Source organism: Carcharhinus amblyrhynchos, unplaced genomic scaffold, assembly GCF_965287045.1.
Source record: "Carcharhinus amblyrhynchos unplaced genomic scaffold, sCarAmb.v2.hapA scaffold_792, whole genome shotgun sequence".
NCBI lineage: Eukaryota > Metazoa > Chordata > Chondrichthyes > Carcharhiniformes > Carcharhinidae > Carcharhinus > Carcharhinus amblyrhynchos.
The window spans coordinates 5,883-28,464 of NW_027650532.1; the positions used below are offsets into that span (position 1 = coordinate 5,883).

At 50.3% G+C, this 22,582-nt stretch overlaps 1 protein-coding gene across 1 annotated transcript; it reads left to right on the forward strand.

Moving 5' to 3' along the window:
* The first annotated feature begins 4,035 nt into the window (after positions 1 to 4,035).
* LOC145340129 (uncharacterized) lies at positions 4,036 to 18,040 on the forward strand. The gene is made up of 4 exons (XM_080184556.1): positions 4,036 to 4,126; positions 10,727 to 10,897; positions 14,847 to 15,014; positions 17,802 to 18,040. Exons 1-4 carry the CDS (start codon positions 4,042 to 4,044, stop codon positions 18,029 to 18,031), a joined length of 654 nt encoding a protein of 217 aa, XP_080040682.1. The 5' UTR covers positions 4,036 to 4,041; the 3' UTR covers positions 18,032 to 18,040.
* The last annotated feature ends 4,542 nt before the right edge of the window (positions 18,041 to 22,582 follow it).

Below are 22,582 nucleotides of genomic sequence, written 5' to 3' on the forward strand. Positions count from 1 at the left end.
ACGCTCATCTGCCACTTCTCCACCCAGTCTTGCATCCTATCAATGTCTCGTTGCAACTTCTGACATCCCTCAAGACTACCCACAACACCTCCAACCTTTGTGTCATCAGCAAACTTACCAACCCATCCCTCCGCTTCCTCATCCAGGTCATTTATAAAATGTGTGGGTTACTTGGATTGGCCAGGGTAAATTGCCCCTTAGTGTCAGGCGGGAACTAGTTAGGGTAAATACATGGGGTTACAGTAATAGGGCCTGAGTGGGATTGTGGTTGGTGCAGACTCGATGGGCCGAATGGCCTCCTTCTGCACTGTAGGAGTCTATAGGGAGACCAAGCTGTTCCAGGTGGGTTCCAAGCAGTGATTAGTATAGTTTTAGAAAGACTTCCACACGGCAGCACGGTAGTTAGCACTGCTGCCTCACAGTGCCAGGGATCAGGGTTCAATTCCCTGCTAGGCTCACTGTCTGTGTGGAGACTGCATGTTCTCCCCGTGTCTGCGTGGGTTTCCTCCGGGTGCTCCGGTTTCCTCCCACAGTCCAAAGATGTGCGGGTTAGGGGGATTGGCCGTGATAAATTGCCACTTAGTGTCAGGGGCACTAGCTAGGGTAAATGCATGGGGTTTTGGGGGTAGGTCCTGGGTGGGATTGTGGTCAGTGCAGACTTGATGGGCCGAATGGTCTCCTTCTGTAATTCCCTTTGAGACAGAGGCCAACATTCCTTTGTTTTCACCTGTTGAACTTGGGGATAATTTCCCACTCCCCACATATACATTTTCTCCTCCTGTGCCTCTCCCAACCTCCCCCCCCGGCCTCTCTGGTTCTTTTCCCGATTCCCTCCAATCTGTGTCCCCTCTGGTTACCGAGCCTCCTGTCACTGGAAACACTTTCTCCTCATTCACTCCATCCAAACCCCCCTCCCTCCCCCTCGTGATTCTGAACACCTCGATTCAATCTCCCCCTGAACCTTCTCTGCTCCGAGGGGAACCATCCCAGCTTCTCCCTGTCTCTCCACGTGAACTGAAGCCCCCCCATCATCCCTGGGTCCTGTCCACCTCGCACACACCCCCTGCTCAGGACATCAGACACACTGACCTCTCGCCATGACAACAGGCTTCCAGGAACTGAGATTGTGAGCAGCAAGGCTCCGTGTGACCTCCTTTCACTCCACCCTCTCTCTTGCTCTCTCTCTCCCTCTCGGCTGCACACAGACCACAGATGCCACAGAACGTGTGTGAGTGTGTGATCGAAATGAGAATTCTTAGAATCGGGCACAGTTCAGAAGCTTTGGGCCACATTCTGACAATCGAGCCTAATACACGGCAACTGGCTGGGAAGGGGGAGAAGGAAAATACACCCCTCCCTATTTCTGTAACCCCCCCTCCTGCCCCTACACCCCCTCCCTATTTCTGTAACCCCCTCCAGCCCCTGCATGTGACAGCCATCACATGTGGCCCAGGTAGCACAGTGGTTAGCACTGCTGCGTCACGGCTCCAGGGACCTGGGTTCGATTCCCGGCTCGGGTCACTGTCTGTGTGGAGTTTGCACATTCTCCTCGTGTCTACGTGGGGTTCCTCTGGGTGCTCCAGTTTCTTCCCACAGTCCAACAATGTGCTGATTAGGTTGATGAGCTGTGCTAAAATTGCCCACTAAATGCGTATGTTAGAGTGGTTAGCTGGTAAATGTGTGGGGATATGGGCGAAGGGCCTGGGTGGGATTGTGGTCGGTGCAGACTCGATGGGCTGAATGGCCTCTTTCTGCACTGTAGCATTTCTATGATTCTATGATCTCCCTTCATTTCACAATAACACTATCGTGAGGGTCTGACATCCCTGAGCCCCTACACCCCTCCCTATCTCTGTAACCCCCTCCAGCCTCTACACCCTCCCTATTTCTGTAACCCCCCCCGCCCCTACACCCCCTCCCTATTTCTGTAACCCCCTCCAGCCCCTACACCCCTCTCTATCTCTGTAACCTCCTCCTGTCCCTATACCTCTCCCTATCCCTGTAACATCCTCCAGCCCCTACACCCCTCCCTATCTCTGTAACCTCCTCCAGCCCCTACACCCCTCTCTATCTCTGTAACCTCCTCCTGTCCCTATACCTCTCCCTATCCCTGTAACCCCCTCCAGCCCCTACACCCCTCTCTATCTCTGTAACCTCCTCCTGTCCCTATACCTCTCCCTATCCCTGTAACCTCCTCCAGCCCCTACACCCCTCCCTATCTCTGTAACCTCCTCCAGTCCCCAAACCCCCTCCCTATCTCTGTAACCTCCTCCAGTCCCCAAACCCCCTCCCTATCTCTGTAACCTCCTCCAGTCCCCAAACCCCCTCCCTATCTCTGTAACCTCCTCCAGTCCCCAAACCCCCTCCCTAACTCTGTAACCTCCTCCAGTCCCCGAACCCCCTCCCTATCTCTGTAACCTCCTCCAGTCCCCGAACCCCCTCCCTATCTCTGTAACCTCCTCCAGGCCCTACAAAACTCCTTATCTCTGTAACCTCCTATGTCCTCCAAGATCTCCGCGCTCCTCCAATTCCAGCCCCTGGAGCATCCCCCAATTCTCATTACTCCGCCTTGAGCTGCCTGGGGGGCCCTCAGCTTCGGAATACCCTCCTTAAACATCTTCTCTCCCTCGCTGTCTCTTTCTCACCTCAAGGCTCTCCCTAAAGCCAACCATTTTCACTGAGCTCATCTCGAATATCTCTTTATGTCGTTCAATGTCAGATTTACCCGGGAATGAGTTACAGACTGGAATCTAATCGAGGGATTCGGGGGGGGTTTATATATAGAATAACAGATACCCGGGAGTGAGTTACAGACTAGAATCTAATCGAGGGGTTCGGGGTGGTTTATATATAGAATAACAGATACCCGGGAGTGAGTTACAGACTGGAATCTAATCGAGGGGTTCGGGGGGGTTTATATATAGAATAACAGATACCCGGGAGTGAGTTACAGACTGGAATCTAATCGAGGGGTTCGGGGGGGGGTTTATATATAGAATAACAGATACCCGGGAGTGAGTTACAGACTGGAATCTAATCGAGGGGTTCGGGGTAGTTTATATATAGAATAACAGATACCCGGGAGTGAGTTACAGACTGGAATCTAATCGAGGGGTTCCGGGTGGTTTATATATAGAATAACAGATACCCGGGAGTGAGTTACAGACTGGAATCTAATCGAGGGGTTCAGGGTGGTTTATATATAGAATAACAGATACCCGGGAGTGAGTTACAGACTGGAATCTAATCGAGGGGTTCGGGGTGGTTTATATATAGAATAACAGATACCCGGGAGTGAGTTACAGACTGGAATCTAATCGAGGGGTTCGGGATGGTTTATATATAGAATAACAGATACCCGGGAGTGAGTTACAGACTGGAATCTAATCGAGGGGTTCGGGGTGGTTTATATACAGAATAACAGATACCCGGGAGTGAGTTACAGACTGGAATCTAATCGAGGGGTTCGGGGTGGTTTATATATAGAATAACAGATACCCGGGAGTGAGTTACAGACTGGAATCTAATCGAGGGGTTCAGGGTGGTTTATATATAGAATAACAGATACCCGGGAGTGAGTTACAGACTGGAATCTAATTGCGGGGTTCGGGGGGGGTTTATATATAGAATAACAGATACCCGGGAGTGAGTTACAGACTGGAATCTAATCGAGGGGTTCGGGGTGGTTTATATACAGAATAACAGATACCTGGGAGTGAGTTACAGACTGGAATCTAATCGAGGGATTCGGGGGGGGTTTATATATAGAATAACAGATACCCGGGAGTGAGTTACAGACTGGAATCTAATCGAGGGGTTTGGGGTGGTTTATATATAGAATAACAGATACCCGGGAGTGAATCACAGACTGGAATCTAATCGAGGGGTTTGGGGTGGTTTATATATAGAATAACAGATACCCGGGAGTGAGTTACAGACTGGAATCTAATTGCGTGGTTCGGGGTGGTTTATATATAGAATAACAGATACCCGGGAGTGAGTGAGTTACAGACTGTGTGTTTCATTGACAGGGTGACAGAGATGGTGAATTGCTTTCGCTGCGAGCATTGTTGGAGGAGATTTGCTGACAGCTTACACCTCCGAATGCACCTGCTGTCACACACAGGTGAATGGCTTTCACTCTCAGATCGAGAAGGGCATAGCGGGAGGGGGCTGAGTGTAAGGTGGGTGAGGGGTGGGGGTTGTCGGTGAGAGGGGTTTGCGGTGTTGCGGGAGGGGGACAGGGTGAGTAACGTCACCACAAAGTCACCGTGGGCAGTGTCTCCGCAGGATTCAATATCCACATAGACTCCCTAAATATCTCTCCCCCGCAAATCAGAATGGACATTTCATCCAGCTGATTATTTCACTCACACACTCTCTCTCACACACACACTCTCTCTCTCACACACACACACACTCTCTTTCTCTCACACACACTCTCTCACACACACACACACACTCTCTCTCTCTCAATACACACTCTCTCTCTCTCAATACACACTCTCTCTCTCTCACACACACACTCTCTCACACACACACACTCTCTCTCTCACACACACACACACACACACACACACTCTCTCTCTCTCACACACACACACACTCTCTCTCTCTCACACACACACTCACACACATACACACACACACTCACACACATACACACACACTCACTCACAGTCACACACACACACACTCACTCACACACACAGTCACTCACCCACTCTCTCACAAACACACTCACACACTCACTCACTCACACACACACACACACTCACCCACTCACTCTCTCACACACCCACTCACTCTCTCTCGCACACACACACACACACACACACACACTCACACACAGTCACACACCCACTCACTCTCTCTCTCTCACACACACACTCACACACACACACTCACACACCCACTCACTCTCACACACACACGCACATTCACACTCACTCACTCTCACACACACACGCACATTCACACTCACTTACTCTCACACACACACACTCTCACACACTCATGCCCACACACACACACTGTCATACTCTCACTCACACTCACTCACACTCAGACACTCACACTCACACATACTCACGCACACTGTTTCTCTGTCTGTCTCTTTCTCCCTCTGTCTCTGTTTCTCTGTCTGTCTCTCTCTCTCTCCTCACTAATGTTGTTAATCTCCTTACGATAATGCTCACACTGTCGACATTGTGGTTACTTGAAAGATCAAACTGTACACACTCTGAGCAATGTAGGTCTGGCAGCCTGTCAGCAAGTGGTGTGCAGTGTGCAGACTGTTAAACTCACAGAACTACACTCCCCACACTGTGCCCAACACCTCTCAACAACTGGATGAAATTGGGGGCAGAAGGTGTGTCAGGGGTGGAGGAGAGCAGCAGGGAGCTGTCACTGTCAGAATTACATGGGAAAGCAGGCAGTGGCCCAGCCAGTGCTTCCTCTGATGTGTGTGTCAGGGAGCTAACCAGGGAGCAGGCTATTTTACATTAGCTGTTATAGAGGGTCCCGTAGTTCAGGATCCTGTTGGAAAGAGTGATCACAATGTGCTAATGTTCAAATTCAGATCAAAAGTGTGAAGACAGAGTCGCAAAGTAAAGTTTTTGATTTGATTTATTAATGTCACAAGTATTGGGACACAGTGAAAAGTATTGTTTCTTGCTTGCTATACAGACAAAGCATACAGTTCATAGAGAAGGAAAGGAGAGTGTGCAGAATGTAGTGTTACAGTTTATAATTGTCACATGTGACTGGTAACCGGCTTGGGTCACGGTCTGTGTGGAGTCTGCACGTTCTCCCCATGTCTGCGTGGGTTTCCTCCCCCAGCCAAAGATATGTAAGTTAGGTGGATTGGCCGTGCTAAACTGCCCCTTACTGTTCCAGGATGCACGGGTCAGAGGGATCAGCAGGATAATATGTGGGGTTATGAGGATAGGGCCTAGGTGGGGTTGTTGTTGGTGCAGACTCGATGGGCCGAATGATCTCCTTCTGCACTGTAGGGTGTCTGTGATTCTATGTATTGGGATAGAGTGAAAAGTATTGTTTCTTGCGCGCCATAAAGAGAAAGCATACAGTTCATAGAGCACAGAGGGGAGAAGGAAAGGAGGGAGTGCAGAATGTTATGTAACAGTGGCTAGAGAAAGACCAAGGTAATGATATAGGCTGAGGGAGGACCAGCCCTGGTATTAAAGAGGGGACAGCTGACGGATATTGGAAAATGTGGAGTGGAAAAGAACTCCCTCTCACCTGAAATGTATTCCTGAGAGGAAGAGGAATTGCAAAAAGATAAAAAATTATCCATGGCTTCAGAGGGAATTTGGGGATAACATGACATCCAGGAGTATCACCCAGTGAAAATAGTGGCGCTCTGGAGGGTTGGGAGGTATTTGAACAACAGCAAAATTGAAACAGCTACTAAAGGAAACTAGCAGAAAACGTAAGCACCAATACCAAAAGCTTTGATAAACATATAGAAAAATAGAAACACAGAAACTAGAAGCAGGGGGAGGCCATTCGGCCCTTCCAGCCTGCTGCACCATTCATTACGATCATGTCTAATCATCAAATCCAGTATCCTGATCCCCCCCCTCCCCCCCATATCCCTCAATCCCTTTCGCCCCAAGAGTGAAATCTAATTTCTTCCTGAAATCTCACCGCGTTTTCTCCTCAGCTCCTTCCTGTGGGAGTGAATTCCACACATTCCCCACCCTCTGGGTGAAGAAATTTCTCCTCACCTCAGTTCTAAAAGGTTTACCCCTTATCCTCAAACTCTGACTCCTAGTTCTGGACTCTCCCCACCATCGGGAACATTCTTTCTGAATCGACCCTGTCTAACCCTGTGTGAATTTTATAAGTTTCTATCAGATCCCCTCTCACTCTTCCAGACTCCAGTGAATATAATCCTAACCCACTTAGTCTCTCCTCATATGACAGACCTGCCATCCCAGGAATCAGCCTGGAAAACCTTCGCTGTGCTCCCTCTATAACAAGGACATCCTTCCTCAGATAAGGAGACCAAAACCGCACCCAATACTCCATAAAGAGGAAGAGAAAGCTAAAGTGGGCAGCACGGTGACACAGTGGGTTAGCACTGCTGCCTCACAGCGCCAGGGACCCGGGTTCGATTCCCAGGGGCACGGTGACACAGTGGGTTAGCACTGCTGCCTCACAGCGCCAGGGACCCGGGTTCGATTCCCGGGGGCACGGTGACACAGTGGGTTAGCACTGCTGTCTCACAGCGCCAGGGACCCGGGTTCGATTCCCGGGGGCACGGTGGCACAGTGGGTTAGCACTGCTGCCTCACAGCGCCAGGGACCTGGGTTCGATTCCCGGGGGGCACGGTGACACAGTGGTTAGCACTGCTGTCTCACAGTGCCAGGGACCCGGGTTCGATTCCCGGGGGCACGGTGACACAGTGGGTTAGCACCGCTGCCTCACTGCGCCAGGGACCCGGGTTCGATTCCCGGGGGCACGGTGACACAGTGGGTTAGCACTGCTGCCTCACAGCGCCAGGGACCTGGGTTCGATTCCCGGGGGCACGGTGGCACAGTGGGTTAGCACTGCTGCCTCACAGCGCCAGGGACCCGGGTTCGATTCCCGGGGGCACGGTGACACAGTGGGTTAGCACTGCTGCCTCACAGCGCCAGGGACCTGGGTTCGATTCCCGGGGGGCACGGTGACACAGTGGTTAGCACTGCTGTCTCACAGCGCCAGGGACCTGGGTTCGATTCCTGGTGGCACGGTGGCACAGTGGGTTAGCGCTGCTGCCTCACAGCGCCAGGGACCTGGGTTCGATTCCTGGCTTGGGTCACTGTCTGTGTGGAGTTTGCACATTCTCCCCATGTCAGCGTGGGTTTCCTCCGGATGCTCCAGTTTCCTCCCACAGTCCAGAGATGTGCAGGTTAGGGAGATTAGCTATGATAAATTGACCCTAGTGTTGGGTGGGGGGAGGTGGGTGGGGTTAGCAGGCTAAATATGTGGGGTTATGGGGAGAGGGCCAAGGTGGGATTGTGATTGGTGCAGACTTGATGGGCCGAATGGCCTCCTTCTGCACTGTCGGATTCTGTGAACTTCTATTCTATGAAGGGAAAAGATACTGAGCAAACCAATGAAATTAAAGGCAGATAGATCCCCGGGGCCCAGTGGTCTGCACCCAAGCGTGTTAAAGGAAGTGGCAGCAGAGATAGAATATGCGTTGGTCGTGATATTTTAGAATTCCTTGGATTCTGGTAAGGTCCCAGAGGATTGGAAACACGCTAACGTGACATTCCTACTCAAAAAGGCTGGAAGATATAGGCCGATTAGCTTGACCTCTGTGGTGGGGGGAAGTTGCTGGAATCAGTCATTAGGGAGGAAATGAGTGAGCGTTTGGAAAGAAAAAGCTCCATCCACCATGGTCAGCACAGTTTTACAAAGGGAAAGTCACGCTTGACAAACTTACTCAAATTCTTGGAGGACAAAACCAGCAAGCTGGATAGTGGGGAACCTGTGGATGTGCGGAATAATCGGACTTCCCACAGGTCTCTGATAAGGTGCCACATAAAAGACTGAAGGTCAGATTGCAGGGGTTTGGAGTACTGGATTAGATTGAGGATTGGCTGACTGACAGAAAGCAGGGGGTCGGGGTAACTGGGCCCTTCTCTTGCTAGCGAAAAGCCCTACAGTGCTAAAGTAGGCCATTTGGCCCATCAAGTCTGCAAGGACCACGATCACGCCCAGGACCTACCCTCAGAGCATTTACCCCAAGTCCACCTGACACTAAGGGGCAATTAAACATGGCAAATCCACCTAACCCGCACATTTTTGGACTGTGGGAGGAAACTGAAGCACCCAGAGGAAACCCATGCAGACATGGGGAGAATGTGCAGACTCCACCCAGACAGTGACCCAAGCTGGGCATCGAACCCGGGCCCCTGGGAGGTAGCAGCACTAACCACTGTACCACTTTCTTTCTTTCTCTCTCCTCCCCATCTGATTCTCTTAGTCCAGCATGTGAAGGCACCCTCTCAATGTCAACATTTCATTCTCACTCCCTCTATATTGCTTCCTGCCTCTCTCTCTCTGACTCTGTCTCTGTCTATGTCACACTCTCTCTCCTATTACTCTTCACTGTTCCACTCCCTCCATCTCTTCAGACATGTTTCATATATGAAAGACATATGTTTGAGTGACAGTTCTCTTTCTCTCAGCTGGCTGCCGTGTCTCTGGGGAAAAAGATAAGATCAGAATTGTTTAGCATTTCCTGTTTTTGCACACACTTCAAGCAGAATCGGTTCAAAGTGTGAAAACAAGAAAGAAATCTGCAGTAATAACAGGGAGAAATACATATATTCCAACCCTCAGTAACGATCTGTACAGGACAGTTACAGCACAGGGTTAGATACAGAGTAAAGCTCCCCCTACACTATCCCCCCATCAAACACTCCCAGGACAGGTACAGCACGGGGTTAGATACAGAGTAAAGCTCCCTCTACACTGTCCCCCCATCAAACACTCCCAGGACAGGTACAGCACGGGATTAGATACAGAGTAAAGCTCCTTCTACACTGTCCCCATCAAACACTCCCAGGACAGGTACAGCACGGGGTTAGATACAGAGTAAAGCTCCCTCTACACTGTCCCCCATCAAACACTCCCAGGACAGATACAGCACGGGGTTAGATACAGAGTAAAGCTCCCTCTACACTGTCCCCCCATCAAACACTCCCAGGACAGATACAGCACGGGGTTAGATACAGACTAAAGCTCCCTCTACACTGTCCCCATCAAACACTCCCAGGACAGGTACAGCACGGGGTTAGATACAGAGTAAAGCTCCGTCTACACTGTCCCCCATCAAACACTCCCAGGACAGGTACAGCACGGGGTTAGATACAGAGTAAAGCTCCCTCTACACTGTCCCCCCATCAAACACTCCCAGGACAGATACAGCACGGGGTTAGATACAGAGTAAAGCTCCCTCTACACTGTCCCCATCAAACACTCCCAGGACAGGTACAGCACGGGGTTAGATACAGAGTAAAGCTCCCTCTACACTGTCCCCCCATCAAACATTCCCAGGACAGGGACAGCACGGGGTTAGATACAGAGTAAAGCTCCCTCTACACTGTCCCCATCAAACACTCCCAGGACAGGGACAGCACGGGGTTAGATACAGAGTAAAGCTCCTTCTACACTGTCCCCATCAAACACTCCCAGGACAGGTACAGCACGGGGTTAGATACAGAGTAAAGCTCCGTCTACACTGTCCCCATCAAACACTCCCAGGACAGGTACAGCACGGGGTTAGATACAGAGTAAAGCTCCCTCTACACTGTCCCCCCATCAAACACTCCCAGGACAGGTACAGCACGGGGTTAGATCAGAGTAAAACTCCCTCTACACTGTCCCCCCATCAAACACTGATGTGGAGACGCTGTTGTTGGACTGGGGTAAACACAGTAAGAAATCTCACAACACCAGGTTAAAATCCAACAGGTTTATTTGATAGTAAACCCACTATAGAACTCTCCACTCACCTGATGAAGGGGCAAACCCCGAAAGCCTGTGGGTTTACTATCAAATAAACTTGTTGGACTTTAACCTGGTGTTGTGAGATTTCTTACAGTGTCTGATGTGGACAGTGTAGAGGCAGTTTTATTCTGTTTTGTTGGATTCCGGGGGTGCCTAACAATGTCCTGTTTTCTCTCTCTCTCTCTTTCTCTATGTACAGGAGATGCGTCGGCACCGGTATACCTGCTGTGTGGGAAGGGTTATGAGAATCGGTATGCCCTGAGGGAGGGGATAGCCGGAAGGGCTGATGCCTGGAGTTACCGTTGCTGGGAGTGCCACTGCCTGTTCCCCAGTGTCACCGCGTTCAAACGCCACTTAAAGACACACTCAGGTAATGACTAATGATTGAGTCACCCTTGGAGAATGCGCAAGCTGTCTCTTCAAACACAAGCAAAATCCCACTTGGATCAGTTCCATCCTGGATTTGGTTTCACACGGGAAGCTGACAGGGAGTGTCAGAATGTGTGGGCCGCACGCACAGTAAGATTCTAATCCCCTGATTCAAGAAGGCATACGGCATGCTTGCCTTCATCGGCCGGGGCATTGAGTTTAAAAATTGACAAGTCACGTTGCAGCTTTATAGAACCTTAGTTAGGCTGCACTTGGAATATAGTGTTTAATTCTGGTCGCCACACTACCAGAAAGATGTGGAGGCTTTGGGGAGGGTACAGAAAAGATTTCCAGGATGTTGCCAAGTATGGAGGGCATTAGCTATGAGGAGAGGTTGGAGAAACTTGGTTTGTTCTCACTGGAGCGACGGAGGTTGAGGGGGAGACCTGATAGAAGTCTACAAGATTATGAGAGGCACGGACAGAGTGGATAGTCAGAAGCTTTTTCCCCAGGGTGGAAGAGTACTGAAGACTTGTGCTCCAGAACTTGCCGCTGCCCTGGCCAAGCTCTCCCAGTACAGTTACAACACTGGCATCTACCCAGCAATGTGGAAAGTTACCCAGGTCTGTCCTGTACACAAAAAGCAGGACAAATCCAACCCTGCCAATTCCTGCCCAATCAGTCTACTCTCGATCATCAGTAAAGTGATGGAAGGGGTCATCGACAGCGCCCTCCAGCAGCACCTGCTCAGTGACGCCCAGTTTGGGTTTCACCAGGGGGGGTCACTCAGCTCCTGACCTCATTACAGCCTTGGTTCAAATATGGACAAAAGAGCTGGATTCCAGAGGGTGAGGTGAGAGGGATAGGCCTTAACGTCAAGGCCACATTTGACCGAGCGTGGCATCAAGGAGCCTGAGTGAAACTGGAATCAATGGGAATGGGGGGACAAACTCTCCACTGGCTGGACTCATTACCTGGTACATTAGAAGATGGTTGTGGAGGGTCAGTCATCTCAGCTCCAGGATATCTCTACAGGAGACCCTCAGGGTGGGGTCCAAGGCCCAACAATCTTCATCAATGACCCTCCCTCCATCATAAGGTCAGAAGTGGGGATGTTCCCCGTTTATTGCACCATGTTCAGCACCGTTCGTCACTCCTCAGATACTGAAACAGTCCGTGTTCAAATACAGCAAGATCTGGACAATATCCAGCCTCGGGCTGACAAGTGACAGTAACATTCACACTACACAAATACCAGACACCAAAAAGAGACTCTAACCATCGCTCCTTAACATTCAATAGGATTACATCACTGAATCCCCCCCCACTGTCAACATCCTGGGGGTTACCATCACTGAATCCCCCCCACTATCAACATCCTGGGGGTTACCATTGACCAGAAACTGAACTGGACCCAGCCATATAAATACTGTGGCTCCCAGAGCAGGTCAGAGGCTGGGAATCCTGCGGTGAGTAACTCACCTCCTGAATCCTCCCCAAAGCCTGTCCACCATCTACAAGGACACAAGTCAGGAGTGTGATGGAATACTCCCCACTTGCTGGATGGGTGCAGCTCCAACAACACTCGAGAAGCTCAACACCATCCAGGACAAAGCAACCCCACTCGATCGACACACTAACCACAAACACTCACTCCCTCCACCCCCGACACACAGTGACAGCCGTGTGTACCATCTACAAGATGCACTGCAGCAACTCACCAAGGCTCCTTAGGCAGCACCTTCCAAACCCACCACCTCTACCATCTAGAAGGACAAGGGCAGCAGATACCAGGGAACACCCCCCACCTGGAGGTTCCCCTCCGAGTCACTCACCATCCCGACTGGGAAATATAATCGGCCGTTCCTTCACTGTCGCTGGGGTCAGAATCCTGGGACTCCCTCCCTAACAGCACTGTGGGTCAACTCCCAGAACATGGACTGCAGCGATTCAAGGAGGCAGCTCACCACCACTTTCTCAAGGGGCAACTCGGGATGGGTAATAAATACTGGCCAGCCAGCGACACCCCTGTCCCACAAATGAATAAAAAAAAGTCAAGTCCTCGGGGACATAGGTTTAAGGTGCGTGGGGGAAAGTTTCGAGGAGATGTGCGAGGCAAGTTTTTTACACAGAGGGTGGTGAATGTCTGGAAGGCTCTGCCTGGGGAGGGGGTGGGAGCGGATACAATAGCAGCATTTAAGGGACAATCAGACATAAATCAGATGGGAAAGGGAGGATACGGACTCTGTAAGTGCGTACGGTTTTAGTTTAGGCAGACATCATGGTCGGCACAGGCTTGGAGGGGCCGAAGGGCCTGTTCCTGTGCTGTACTGTTCTGTGTTCTTTGCCCTGTCCTCTCTTGACTGGGGTTACATTGCATCCTCTCTGGGATTTCTCCAATGTTTCAGCTTTCTGGAATTCTCTTCCTGAATGGACAGTGGAAGCAGAGACTTTGAGTACGTCTGAAGGCCGAGTGGGATCGATTCTCGATGAACTGGGGTGGGGGGGGATCAAATAGTCCTTGCTACAGAGGGAGCACAGTGAAGGTTTTTCAGGCTGATTCCTGGGATGGCAGGTCTGTCATATGTGGAGAGACTGAGTGGGTTAGGATTATATTCACTGGAGTTTGGAAGAGTGAGAGGGGATCTGATAGAAACTTATAAAATTCACACAGGGTTAGACAGGGTAGATTCAGAAAGAATGTTCCCGATGGTGGGGAGAGTCCAGAACTAGGGGTCAGAGTTTGAGGATAAGGGGTAAACCTTTTAGAACTGAGGGGAGGAGAAACTTCTTCACCCAGAGGGTGGGGAATGTGTGGAATTCACTCCCACAGGAAGGAGCTGAGGAGAAAACGCGGTGAGATTTCAGGAAGAAATTAGATTTCGCTCTTGGGGCGAAAGGGATCGAGGGATATGGGGGGGAGGGGGGGGGTCAGGATACTGGATTCGATGATCAGCCATGATCATAATGAATGGTGCAGCAGGCTGGAAGGGCTGAATGGCCTCCTCCTGCTTCTAGTTTCTATTTTTCTATGTAGATCAGCCAATGATCTAAATGAATGGAGGGAGGGGGTAGCAGGTTGGAGAAGGGCTGAGCGGTGCACTCCTGCTTCTGATCTGATGCCTCATACATCAGGAGGAGGTAAAGCGCACCCCCCGACCCCCCCCCGCCCCCCCTCCTCCCCCTCCCCCACCCTCCTCCTCTCCCCCCCCCCGCATCCAGCCAAATCGCACAAGGCAGGATCAGGCCGGCTGTGCTGCCTACCATGGATGAATAGCCCAGTTTGTGCCTCTGCTCTCTCAATGTGAAGCCGGTTTCTCTGCTGGTCAGAGTGTTGGGCTGTGTATGTGTGTATGGGGAGGTGGAGGGGGGTTGCATATTCTCCCCGTGTCTGCGTGGGTTTCCTCCGGATGCTCCGGTTTCCTCCCACACTCCAATGATGTGCAGCTTAGGTGGATTGGCCATGCTAAATTTGTTCCTTAGTGTCCCAAGATGTGCAGCTTAGGGGAATTAATGGGGTAAATATGTGGGGTTACAGGGATATGGCCTGGGTGAGATAGTCTGTCAGAGAGCCAGTACAGACCTGATGGGCCGAATGTGGTCTTTCTACTCTGCAGGGTTACCCTGTGAACGAAAGCAGCAAGGACCATGGGATTAGAAAAAAACACAGCTACATCTGGCCACCATTGTGGACAGAGAAACAGAGTTAATATCCCGAGTTTTCAGGAAGCATAACAGGCCAAGGGGACTGAATGGGGCCTCCTCCTGTTCCTGTGTAACAAACCTGTGTAGGTCTGAGAGAGACAGGGACAGAGGGATATACAGGGTGAGACAGACAGATTGTGATGACTTGTGAGTGTGAGATTAATGCTAATCTAACATGTCTCTCTCCCTCCCTCTCTCTCTGTCCCTGTCCCTACCTCTCTCTCTCCCCCTTGCTGTGTTTGCAGGGAGACCCCCTCACCAGTGCCAGTTTTGTCGGAGCCGTTTTCAGGATGAGAACAGTCTGAAACATCACAAGCAGAGCCACCAGGGTGAGAAACCCTATCAATGCAGCAACTGCAAGAAGAAGTTCAGTCTCAAACACCAGCTCGAGACTCACTACAGGGTGCACACAGGTAAACATCAGGAGCTGTGACTAGCCCGGTACCGGGGTAGCATTCCCCTTTCACCAAACCATGGTGACCGTGCCTGACCACTTTCCAAATGCCCCCTTCCTCAACCTCACCGGGAAGTTACACCAGGGGGCGAAAGATGGGCTGATAATGCAGGAAAAAAATGTGAGCTTGTTCACTCTAACACGCTGAATCGAAAAAGATTAACGTTATTTTAAACAGAGATTGCAGAGCTCTGAGATGCAGAGGACGTTGCTTCGGGAGTTGCCTATTGCTTCATGTCGTTAGTGTGCTTAAACTGGACCATCTCGAGGGCAACATGACAGCTCAGAGACTATCTCTGTTGCTGTGCGGACACATGGATTTGGGCCTGTGTCTGTGGGAGTTTGCACGTTCTCCCCGTGGTTGCGTGGGTTTCCTCCGGGTGCTCCGGTTTCCTCCCACATCCCCCAAAGATGTGCTTTTAGGCTGATTGATTGGGTACTAAATTGTCCCTAAATTGGACCTCCCTGATCCTCGCACGTTAGGCGTAGACTAAAATCATGAATAGGTCACAGACAGTGGGACGGCGGCGCGGGCTCGTTGGGCCGAAGGGCCTGTTTCCCGTGCTGTGTTGTTCTTTGTTCTTTGGATCTGGGCGTCCTGGTCCACAAAATTAGTCTGCAGGAGCAGTGAGTGACTTTTTCAAAAATTATTTTATGGAACGAGGGTGTCACTGGCTGGCCAGGATTTATTGCCCAACCCTAGTTACCTTTGGAGGGTAGTTGAGAGTCACCCACGTTGCTGTGACTCTGGAGTCACATGTAGGCCAGACCGGGGTAAGGACGGCAGATTTCCTTCCCTAAAGGGAACCAGATGGGTTTTTCTGACAATGGGTCATCAGGAGATTCTTAATCCCAGATATTTTTTATTGAATTCAAATTCCACCGTCTGCCATGGTGGGATTCGAACCCGGGTCCCCCAGAATATGAGTTTCTGGGTTAATAATGTAGTGATAATACCACTAGGCCATCACCACCACCCCCACCACCATTAGGAAGATAAATTTGATTTGATTTGATTTAACTTAATTTAATTTATTATTGTTACATGGATTAACATACAGTGAAAAGTATTGTTTCTTGCGTGCTATACAGACAAAACATACCATTCATAGAGAAGGAAAGGAGAGGGTGCAGAATGTAGTGTTACAGTCACAGCGAGGGTGTAGAGAAAGATCAACTTAATGCGAGGTCGGTTCATTCAAAAGTCTGACAGCAGCAGGGAAGAAGCTGTTCTTGAGTCAGTCGGTACGGGACCTCAGACTTTTGTATCTTTTTCCTGACGGAAGAAGGTGGAAGAGAGAATGTCCGGGGTGTGTGGGGTCCTTAATTATACCGGCTGCTTTTCCCCGAGGCAGCGGGAAGTGTAGACAGAGTCAATGGATGGGAGGCTGGTTTGTGTGATGGGATTGGGCTACATTCACCACCTGTTGTAGTTCTTTGCGATTTTGGATGAAGTGGAATGTTTGTTGGGAGAGGAATGGAATATCAAAGTGGGGAAGTCTCACTCCGACCGTGGGGGACATTGTCGAGACCCCGCGAGTAACCGCGGACAGTTTTAGTCTCCTTATATAGAGAGGGATAGTCTGGCCTCGGAGGCCATTCAGGGAAGGGTCACTGGGTCGATTCCTGGGTTGAAGGGGGTTGGTGTCTCATGGGGAAAGGTTTGAGTAGGTCGCGGCCTGTAACCCACTGGGGTTTAAGAGAACGAGAGGGGATGGGATTGAAACAGATCCCATTCTGGGGCGGGGGGGGCCTCGACGGGAAGGGGGCTGAGAGGATTCTCCCCCCATCCCTCGTGGGGGGAGATCTAGATTGAGGGGACAGGTACAGAATGAGGGGACTCCCCTTGGAGACAGAGATGAGGAGGAATTTCTTGTCTCAGGAGGAGGGGGGTCATTGGTAGAATTTTCTTCCCCCCCACAGTAGGGGGTGCTGGGGAATATATTGGAGGATGAGTTAGAGAGATTTCCGATCGACAGGGGTTTGAGGACAGAGAGGAACGTGGCAGTTTGGGCTGGTCAACTCTGATACTGTTGAGTGGGCCAGCACAATGGAGGGGCAGAATGGCTCCTGCTCCACCTGAAGCTCCCCATGAAGCCAGTCATCCCAATGACCTCCCCACTGGTGGAGTAATGCCACCACCTGGTGGTGGCAGATGGTATTTCAGCACCAGGACAGTGTAGAGGGAGCTTTACTCTGTATCTAACCCCGTGCTGTACCTGTCCTGGGAGTGTTTGATGGGGGGACAGTGTAGAGGGAGCTTTACTCTGTATCTAACCCCGTGCTGTACCTGTCCTGGGAGTGTTTGATGGGGGGACAGTGTAGAGGGAGCTTTACTCTGAATCTAACCCCGTGCTGTACCTGTCCTGGGAGTGTTTGATGGGGACAGTGTAGAGGGAGCTTTACTCTGTATCTAACCCCGTGCTGTACCTGTCCTGGGAGTGTTTGATGGGGGGACAGTGTAGAGGGAGCTTTACTCTGTATCTAACCCTGTGCTGTCCCTGTCCTGGGAGTGTTTGATGGGGGGACAGTGTAGAGGGAGCTTTACTCTGTATCTAACCCCGTGCTGTACCTGTCCTGGGAGTGTTTGATGGGGACAGTGTGGAGGGAGCTTTACTCTGTATCTAACCCCGTGCTGTACCTGTCCTGGGAGTGTTTGATGGGGGACAGTGTAGAGGGAGCTTTACTCTGTATCTAACCCCGTGCTGTGTGTGGTGAGTGTTGACTGATGTTGTTTTCTTTACAGGGGAGAAACCCTTCGAGTGTAAACTCTGCCACCAGCGATCACGGGATTATTCGGCAATGATTAAACACCTCCGGACTCACAGTGGTGCCTTACCGTACCGCTGTACCTTGTGCCAGGAATTCTGCCCAAGCCTCGTTGCCATGCAGAAGCACATCAAGTCCCACAAAGCAGAGGAGATTCCCTCTGACTGGAGTCTGGAGGAGACCTACCTCTACCTTTGCTACGTGTAGTGTTTGGAAGCTTGGGTTGTGGGGGGAGGTGGGGGGGGGGGGGGGTGCGGTGGGTGCATTAACACGGGATGGTCCCACCCCATGGGGGGTGCAGTGTCCCAGATCCCTTCCTGCACCCGCCTGGGTGCTGAGGTAGTGGGACACTGCATCTGGGTGGGCTCCAACAGGGTGGGTATTTGAGGGGGGATGTGGTGAGGGGGGGGGAGAGGTGGTTACCTCAGATTAAATTGGTTCAGTCGTGTTTGGGTTAATGCTGGGAGGGGAGGGTGGGTGTTGTTGGTGGGGAGGGGAATTGGTGGGGGTGTTCGGAATGCGACAATCAATGTCGCCACCTCCACCCCCACCGTGCACCTTGACCTCTCCCATCCTGTGATGCCCTCCTGGTAAAGACTCCCCTCCCCTCCCCTCCCACCGGAGGAGCGATCAGGTGGCCCCCTTCGCAGCCCCCAGCCCACCCAGCTCTCGTGCTCAGAAATTGTGAACCGCGGGTCCCTCTGGTTGGAGAGATGGTTTCTCTGAGGGTTGGGGATGGGGTGGGTGTTTGGGAAGCCTTAGTCACACCCTTGCCAGGGGTGGGGTGGGGGTGGGGGGGTGGGGGGGGAAGTCGGGGGGGGGAGGGGGGGTGATGGTGATCATGAGCGGAGAAATGGAAGCCCAACATCGTGGTGACGGAGCAAAACTGGGGAAGTGAGGGGAAAGCTGTCGAAACTTTCAGTCTTGCACTCATCAGGACATCCGTAAGAATACCAAATTTCCAACTCAACAATTCGTACCACCAGTGCAAAGTTTGCTGATTGGTTGACGGGTCCACTCAGCTTGAGTGGTTGCCATGGTGACTGCACCAGTGTGCAATGTCCCTCAGGTTTCTGCTTCATTCAAACAAGTCCCGATGGCGCCCAGCCTGGACACATTACTTTTGTTTGCGAGGATGTGTTCGTTTTTGTAAAAAAAATTCTTTAATGGGATCACTGGCAAGGCCACTACTTGTCACCCATACCCTTTGACTCTGCAGTGCTATTTGAGTACTTTAGATAGGTCAGTTTTTGTCCAATGTGTGCAGGAGTGTTTCCTGACACAGTATGTAGATAGGCCCACAAGAGGCGAGGTCACATTGGATTTGGTACTGGGTAATGAGCCAGGCCAAGTGTTAGATTTGAAAGTAGGGAACACTTTGTTGATAGTGACCACAATTTGGTTATGTTTACTTTAGTGATGGAAAGGGATAGGTATATACTGCAGGGCAAGAGTTATCGCTGGGGGAAAGGAAATTATGATGCGATTAGGCGAGATTTAGGATGCATAGGGTATGGAAGGAAACTGCAGGGGATGGGCACAATTGAAATGTGGAGCTTGTTCAAGGAACAACTGCTGCATGTCCTTGATAAGTATGTACCTGTCAGACAGGAAGGAAGTGGTTGAGCAAGGGAACTGTGGTTTACTAAAGTAGTTGAATCGCTTGTAAAGAGGAAGAAGGAGACTTATGTAAAGATGAGACGTGAAGGCTCAGTTAGGGCACTGGAGGGTTACAAGTTAGCCAGGAAGGAGCTAAAGAGAGAGCTCAGAAGAGCCAGGAGGGGACATGAGAAGTCTTTGGCAGATAGGATCATGGAAAATCCTAAAGCTTTCCATAGGTATGTCAGGAATAAAAGATAGACTAGGGTAAGGTTAGGGCCAGTCAAGGACAGTAGTGGGAAGTTGTGCGTGGAGTTCGAAGAGATAGGAGAGGTGCTAAATGAATATTTTTTGTTAGTATTCACACAGGAAAAAGATAATGTTGTCAAGGAGAATACTGAGATAAAACCAAAACTTTAGACTAAAGACTATTAGACTAGATGGGATTGAAATTCATAAGGAGGAGGTGTTAGCAATTTTGGAAAGTATGAAAATAGATAATTCCCCTGGGCCAGATGAGATTTATCCTAAGATTCTCTGGGAGACTAGGGAAAAGATTGCAGAGCCTTTGACTTTGATCTTTAGGTCATCATTGTCTACAGGAATAGTGCCAGAAGACTGGAGGACAGCAAATGTTGTCCCCTTGTTCAAGAAGGGGAGTAGAGACAACCCTGGAAATTATAGACCAGTGAGCCTTACTTCTGTTGTGGGCAAAGTTTTGGAAAGGATTATGAGATAAGATTTATAATCATCTAGAAAGGAATAATTTGATTAGGGATAGTCAGCACGGTTTTGTGAAGGGTAGGTCATGCCTCACAAACCTTATTGAGTTCTTTGAGAAGGTGACCAAAGAGGTGGATGAGGATAAAGCAGTTGATGTGGATGAGGTGGATGAGGATAAAGCAGTTGATGTGTTGTATATGGATTTCAGTAAAGCGTTTGATAAGGTTCCCCATGGTAAGCTACTGCAGAGGATATGGAGGCGTGGGATTGAGGGTGATTTAGCGGTTTGGATCAGAAATTGACTAGCTGCAAGAAGACAGGGTGCTGGTTGATGGGAAATATTCATCCTGGAGTTCAGTTACTAGTGGTGTACCGCAAGGATCTGTTTTGGGGCCACTGCTGTTTGTCATTTTTATAAATGACCTGGATGAGGGTGTAGAAGGATGGGTTAGTAAATTTATGGATGACACTAAAGTCGGTGGAGTTGTGGACAGTGCGGAAGGATGTTGCAGGTTACGGAGGGACATAGATAAGCTGCAGAGCTGGGCTGAGAGGTGGCAAATGGAGTTTAATGCAGAAAAGTGTGAAGTGATTCATTTTGGAAGGAGTAACAGGAATACAGAGTACTGGGTTAATGGAAGGACTCTTGGTAGTGTTGACGAGCAGAGAGATCTCGGTGTCCATGTGCATAGATCCTTGAAAATTGGCACCCAGGTTGATAAGGTTGTTAAGAAGGCGTACGGTGTGTTAGCTGGTAGAGGGATTGAGTTTCGGAGCCGTGAGGTCATGTTGCAGCTGTACAAAACTCTGGTGTGGCCGCACTTGGAGTATTGCGTACAGTTCTGGTCGCCGCATTATAGGAAGGATGTGGAGGCTTTGGAAAGGGTGCAGAGGAGGTTTACCAGGATGTTGCCTGGTATGGTGGGAAGGTCTTATGAGGAAAAGCTGAGGGACTTGAGGCTGTTTTTGTTAGAAGGTTAAGAGGTGACTTAATTGAGGCATACAAGATGATCAGAGGATTAGATAGGGTGGACAGTGAGAGCCTTTTTCCTTGGATGATGATGGCTAACACGAGGTCAAGTCAAGCTGAGGATTTAGTTCATGTCCAAACTTCTTTCTGCCTGTTAACCGGGTGTACAATTCTTCAGATCAGGGAACGGAGCACCTATTAATTTTGGAAACACAATGAACTGTTCACTTATAATCCCCACAATGATAAACTGATTTGTTGGGCTTAATATCAGTGAGGACTGGAGCAGTCCATTCACAAATTTCACAGGCCTTATCTAAACTTCCACGGTGCCTTGGTTCAGTTCCCACCTTCTCCAGCATGGGCTATGGGATTGGTCTTGCTCTTGCTCTGAAATATCTAGGTGTAGCATGGGGTTCAACATCGTTCTTGGCCTTGGCACCTTTTATTCCCCCCCCTCCCCCGGCTGGGGCACCTGCATTATGAGTCTAGTGACAACCTTGCCAGATTGTAGTTCCCGGGTACGTCCCCCCCCCATGGCGACACCTGCACCAATAAGAGCTGACTTTGCTGACACTCTCTCTCCATGCGGTACAGATCGTTGTGAAGGTTTGAAATTTGGTATTCTTGGGCATGTCCTGATGAGTTTCAGACTGGAAGAAATTTCTCCTCCCCTCAGTTCTAAAAGGTTTACCCCTTATCCTCAAACTACAACCTCTAATTCTGGACTCCTCCCCCCCCCCACCATCGGGAACATTCTTCCTGAATCTACCCTGTCTAACCCTGTGAATTTTATAAGTTTATTTATGAGTTATACGTACCTCTCTTCAGGAACAGACCCTCCAATCCTCAGTATTCTCCCCCCTCTCACCAGAGGAACAGTTCAGAGGTCAACCGTCCCTCCATTGAGTGGCGGGGGGGCTCATGTGGAGTGAACCCTATTGAGCCCCACAGCCCCATATCAGTGAATAACCCCCTCTCCCTCCGTCAATATCAGTCAACATAATCCCAATACTCCAGTACGGAGCTCCAGCTCCAGTACTGGCAGTGGGAATGGGGCAGAGGGCACAGTTCCCAACGACACGAGGGCAGACCGAGTTGGTTAGGATTATATTGGCTGGAGTTTAGAAGAGTGAGAGGGGATTTCACAGAAACCTATAAGGTGGCACAGTGGCTAGTACAACTGCCTTACAGCACCAGGGACCCGGGTTTGATTCCCGGTTTGAGTCACTGTCTGTATGGAGTCTGCCCCTTCTCCCCGTGTTTGCATGGATTTCGTCCAGGTGCTCCAGTTTCTTCCCACAGTCCAAAGATGTGTAAGTTGGGGTGGATTGGCCATGGTAAATTGCCCCTTAGTGTCCAAAGATTGGTAGATCAGTTGCATTGGCCGTGCTAAATTCTCCCTCAGTGTACCCGAACAGGTGCCAGATTGGGGATTTTCATAATGACTTCATTGCAGTGTTAAT

Excerpts from the sequence above, each read along its gene's own strand:
- LOC145340129 (XM_080184556.1), top strand. The coding sequence starts at position 4,042 with ATGGTGAATTGCTTTCGCTGCGAGCATTGTTGGAGGAGATTTGCTGAC. Across the intron at positions 10,898-14,846 it reads CCACTTAAAGACACACTCAG|GGAGACCCCCTCACCAGTGC; the intron begins GTAATGACTAAT and ends CTGTGTTTGCAG. Across the intron at positions 15,015-17,801 it reads TCACTACAGGGTGCACACAG|GGGAGAAACCCTTCGAGTGT; the intron begins GTAAACATCAGG and ends TTTTCTTTACAG.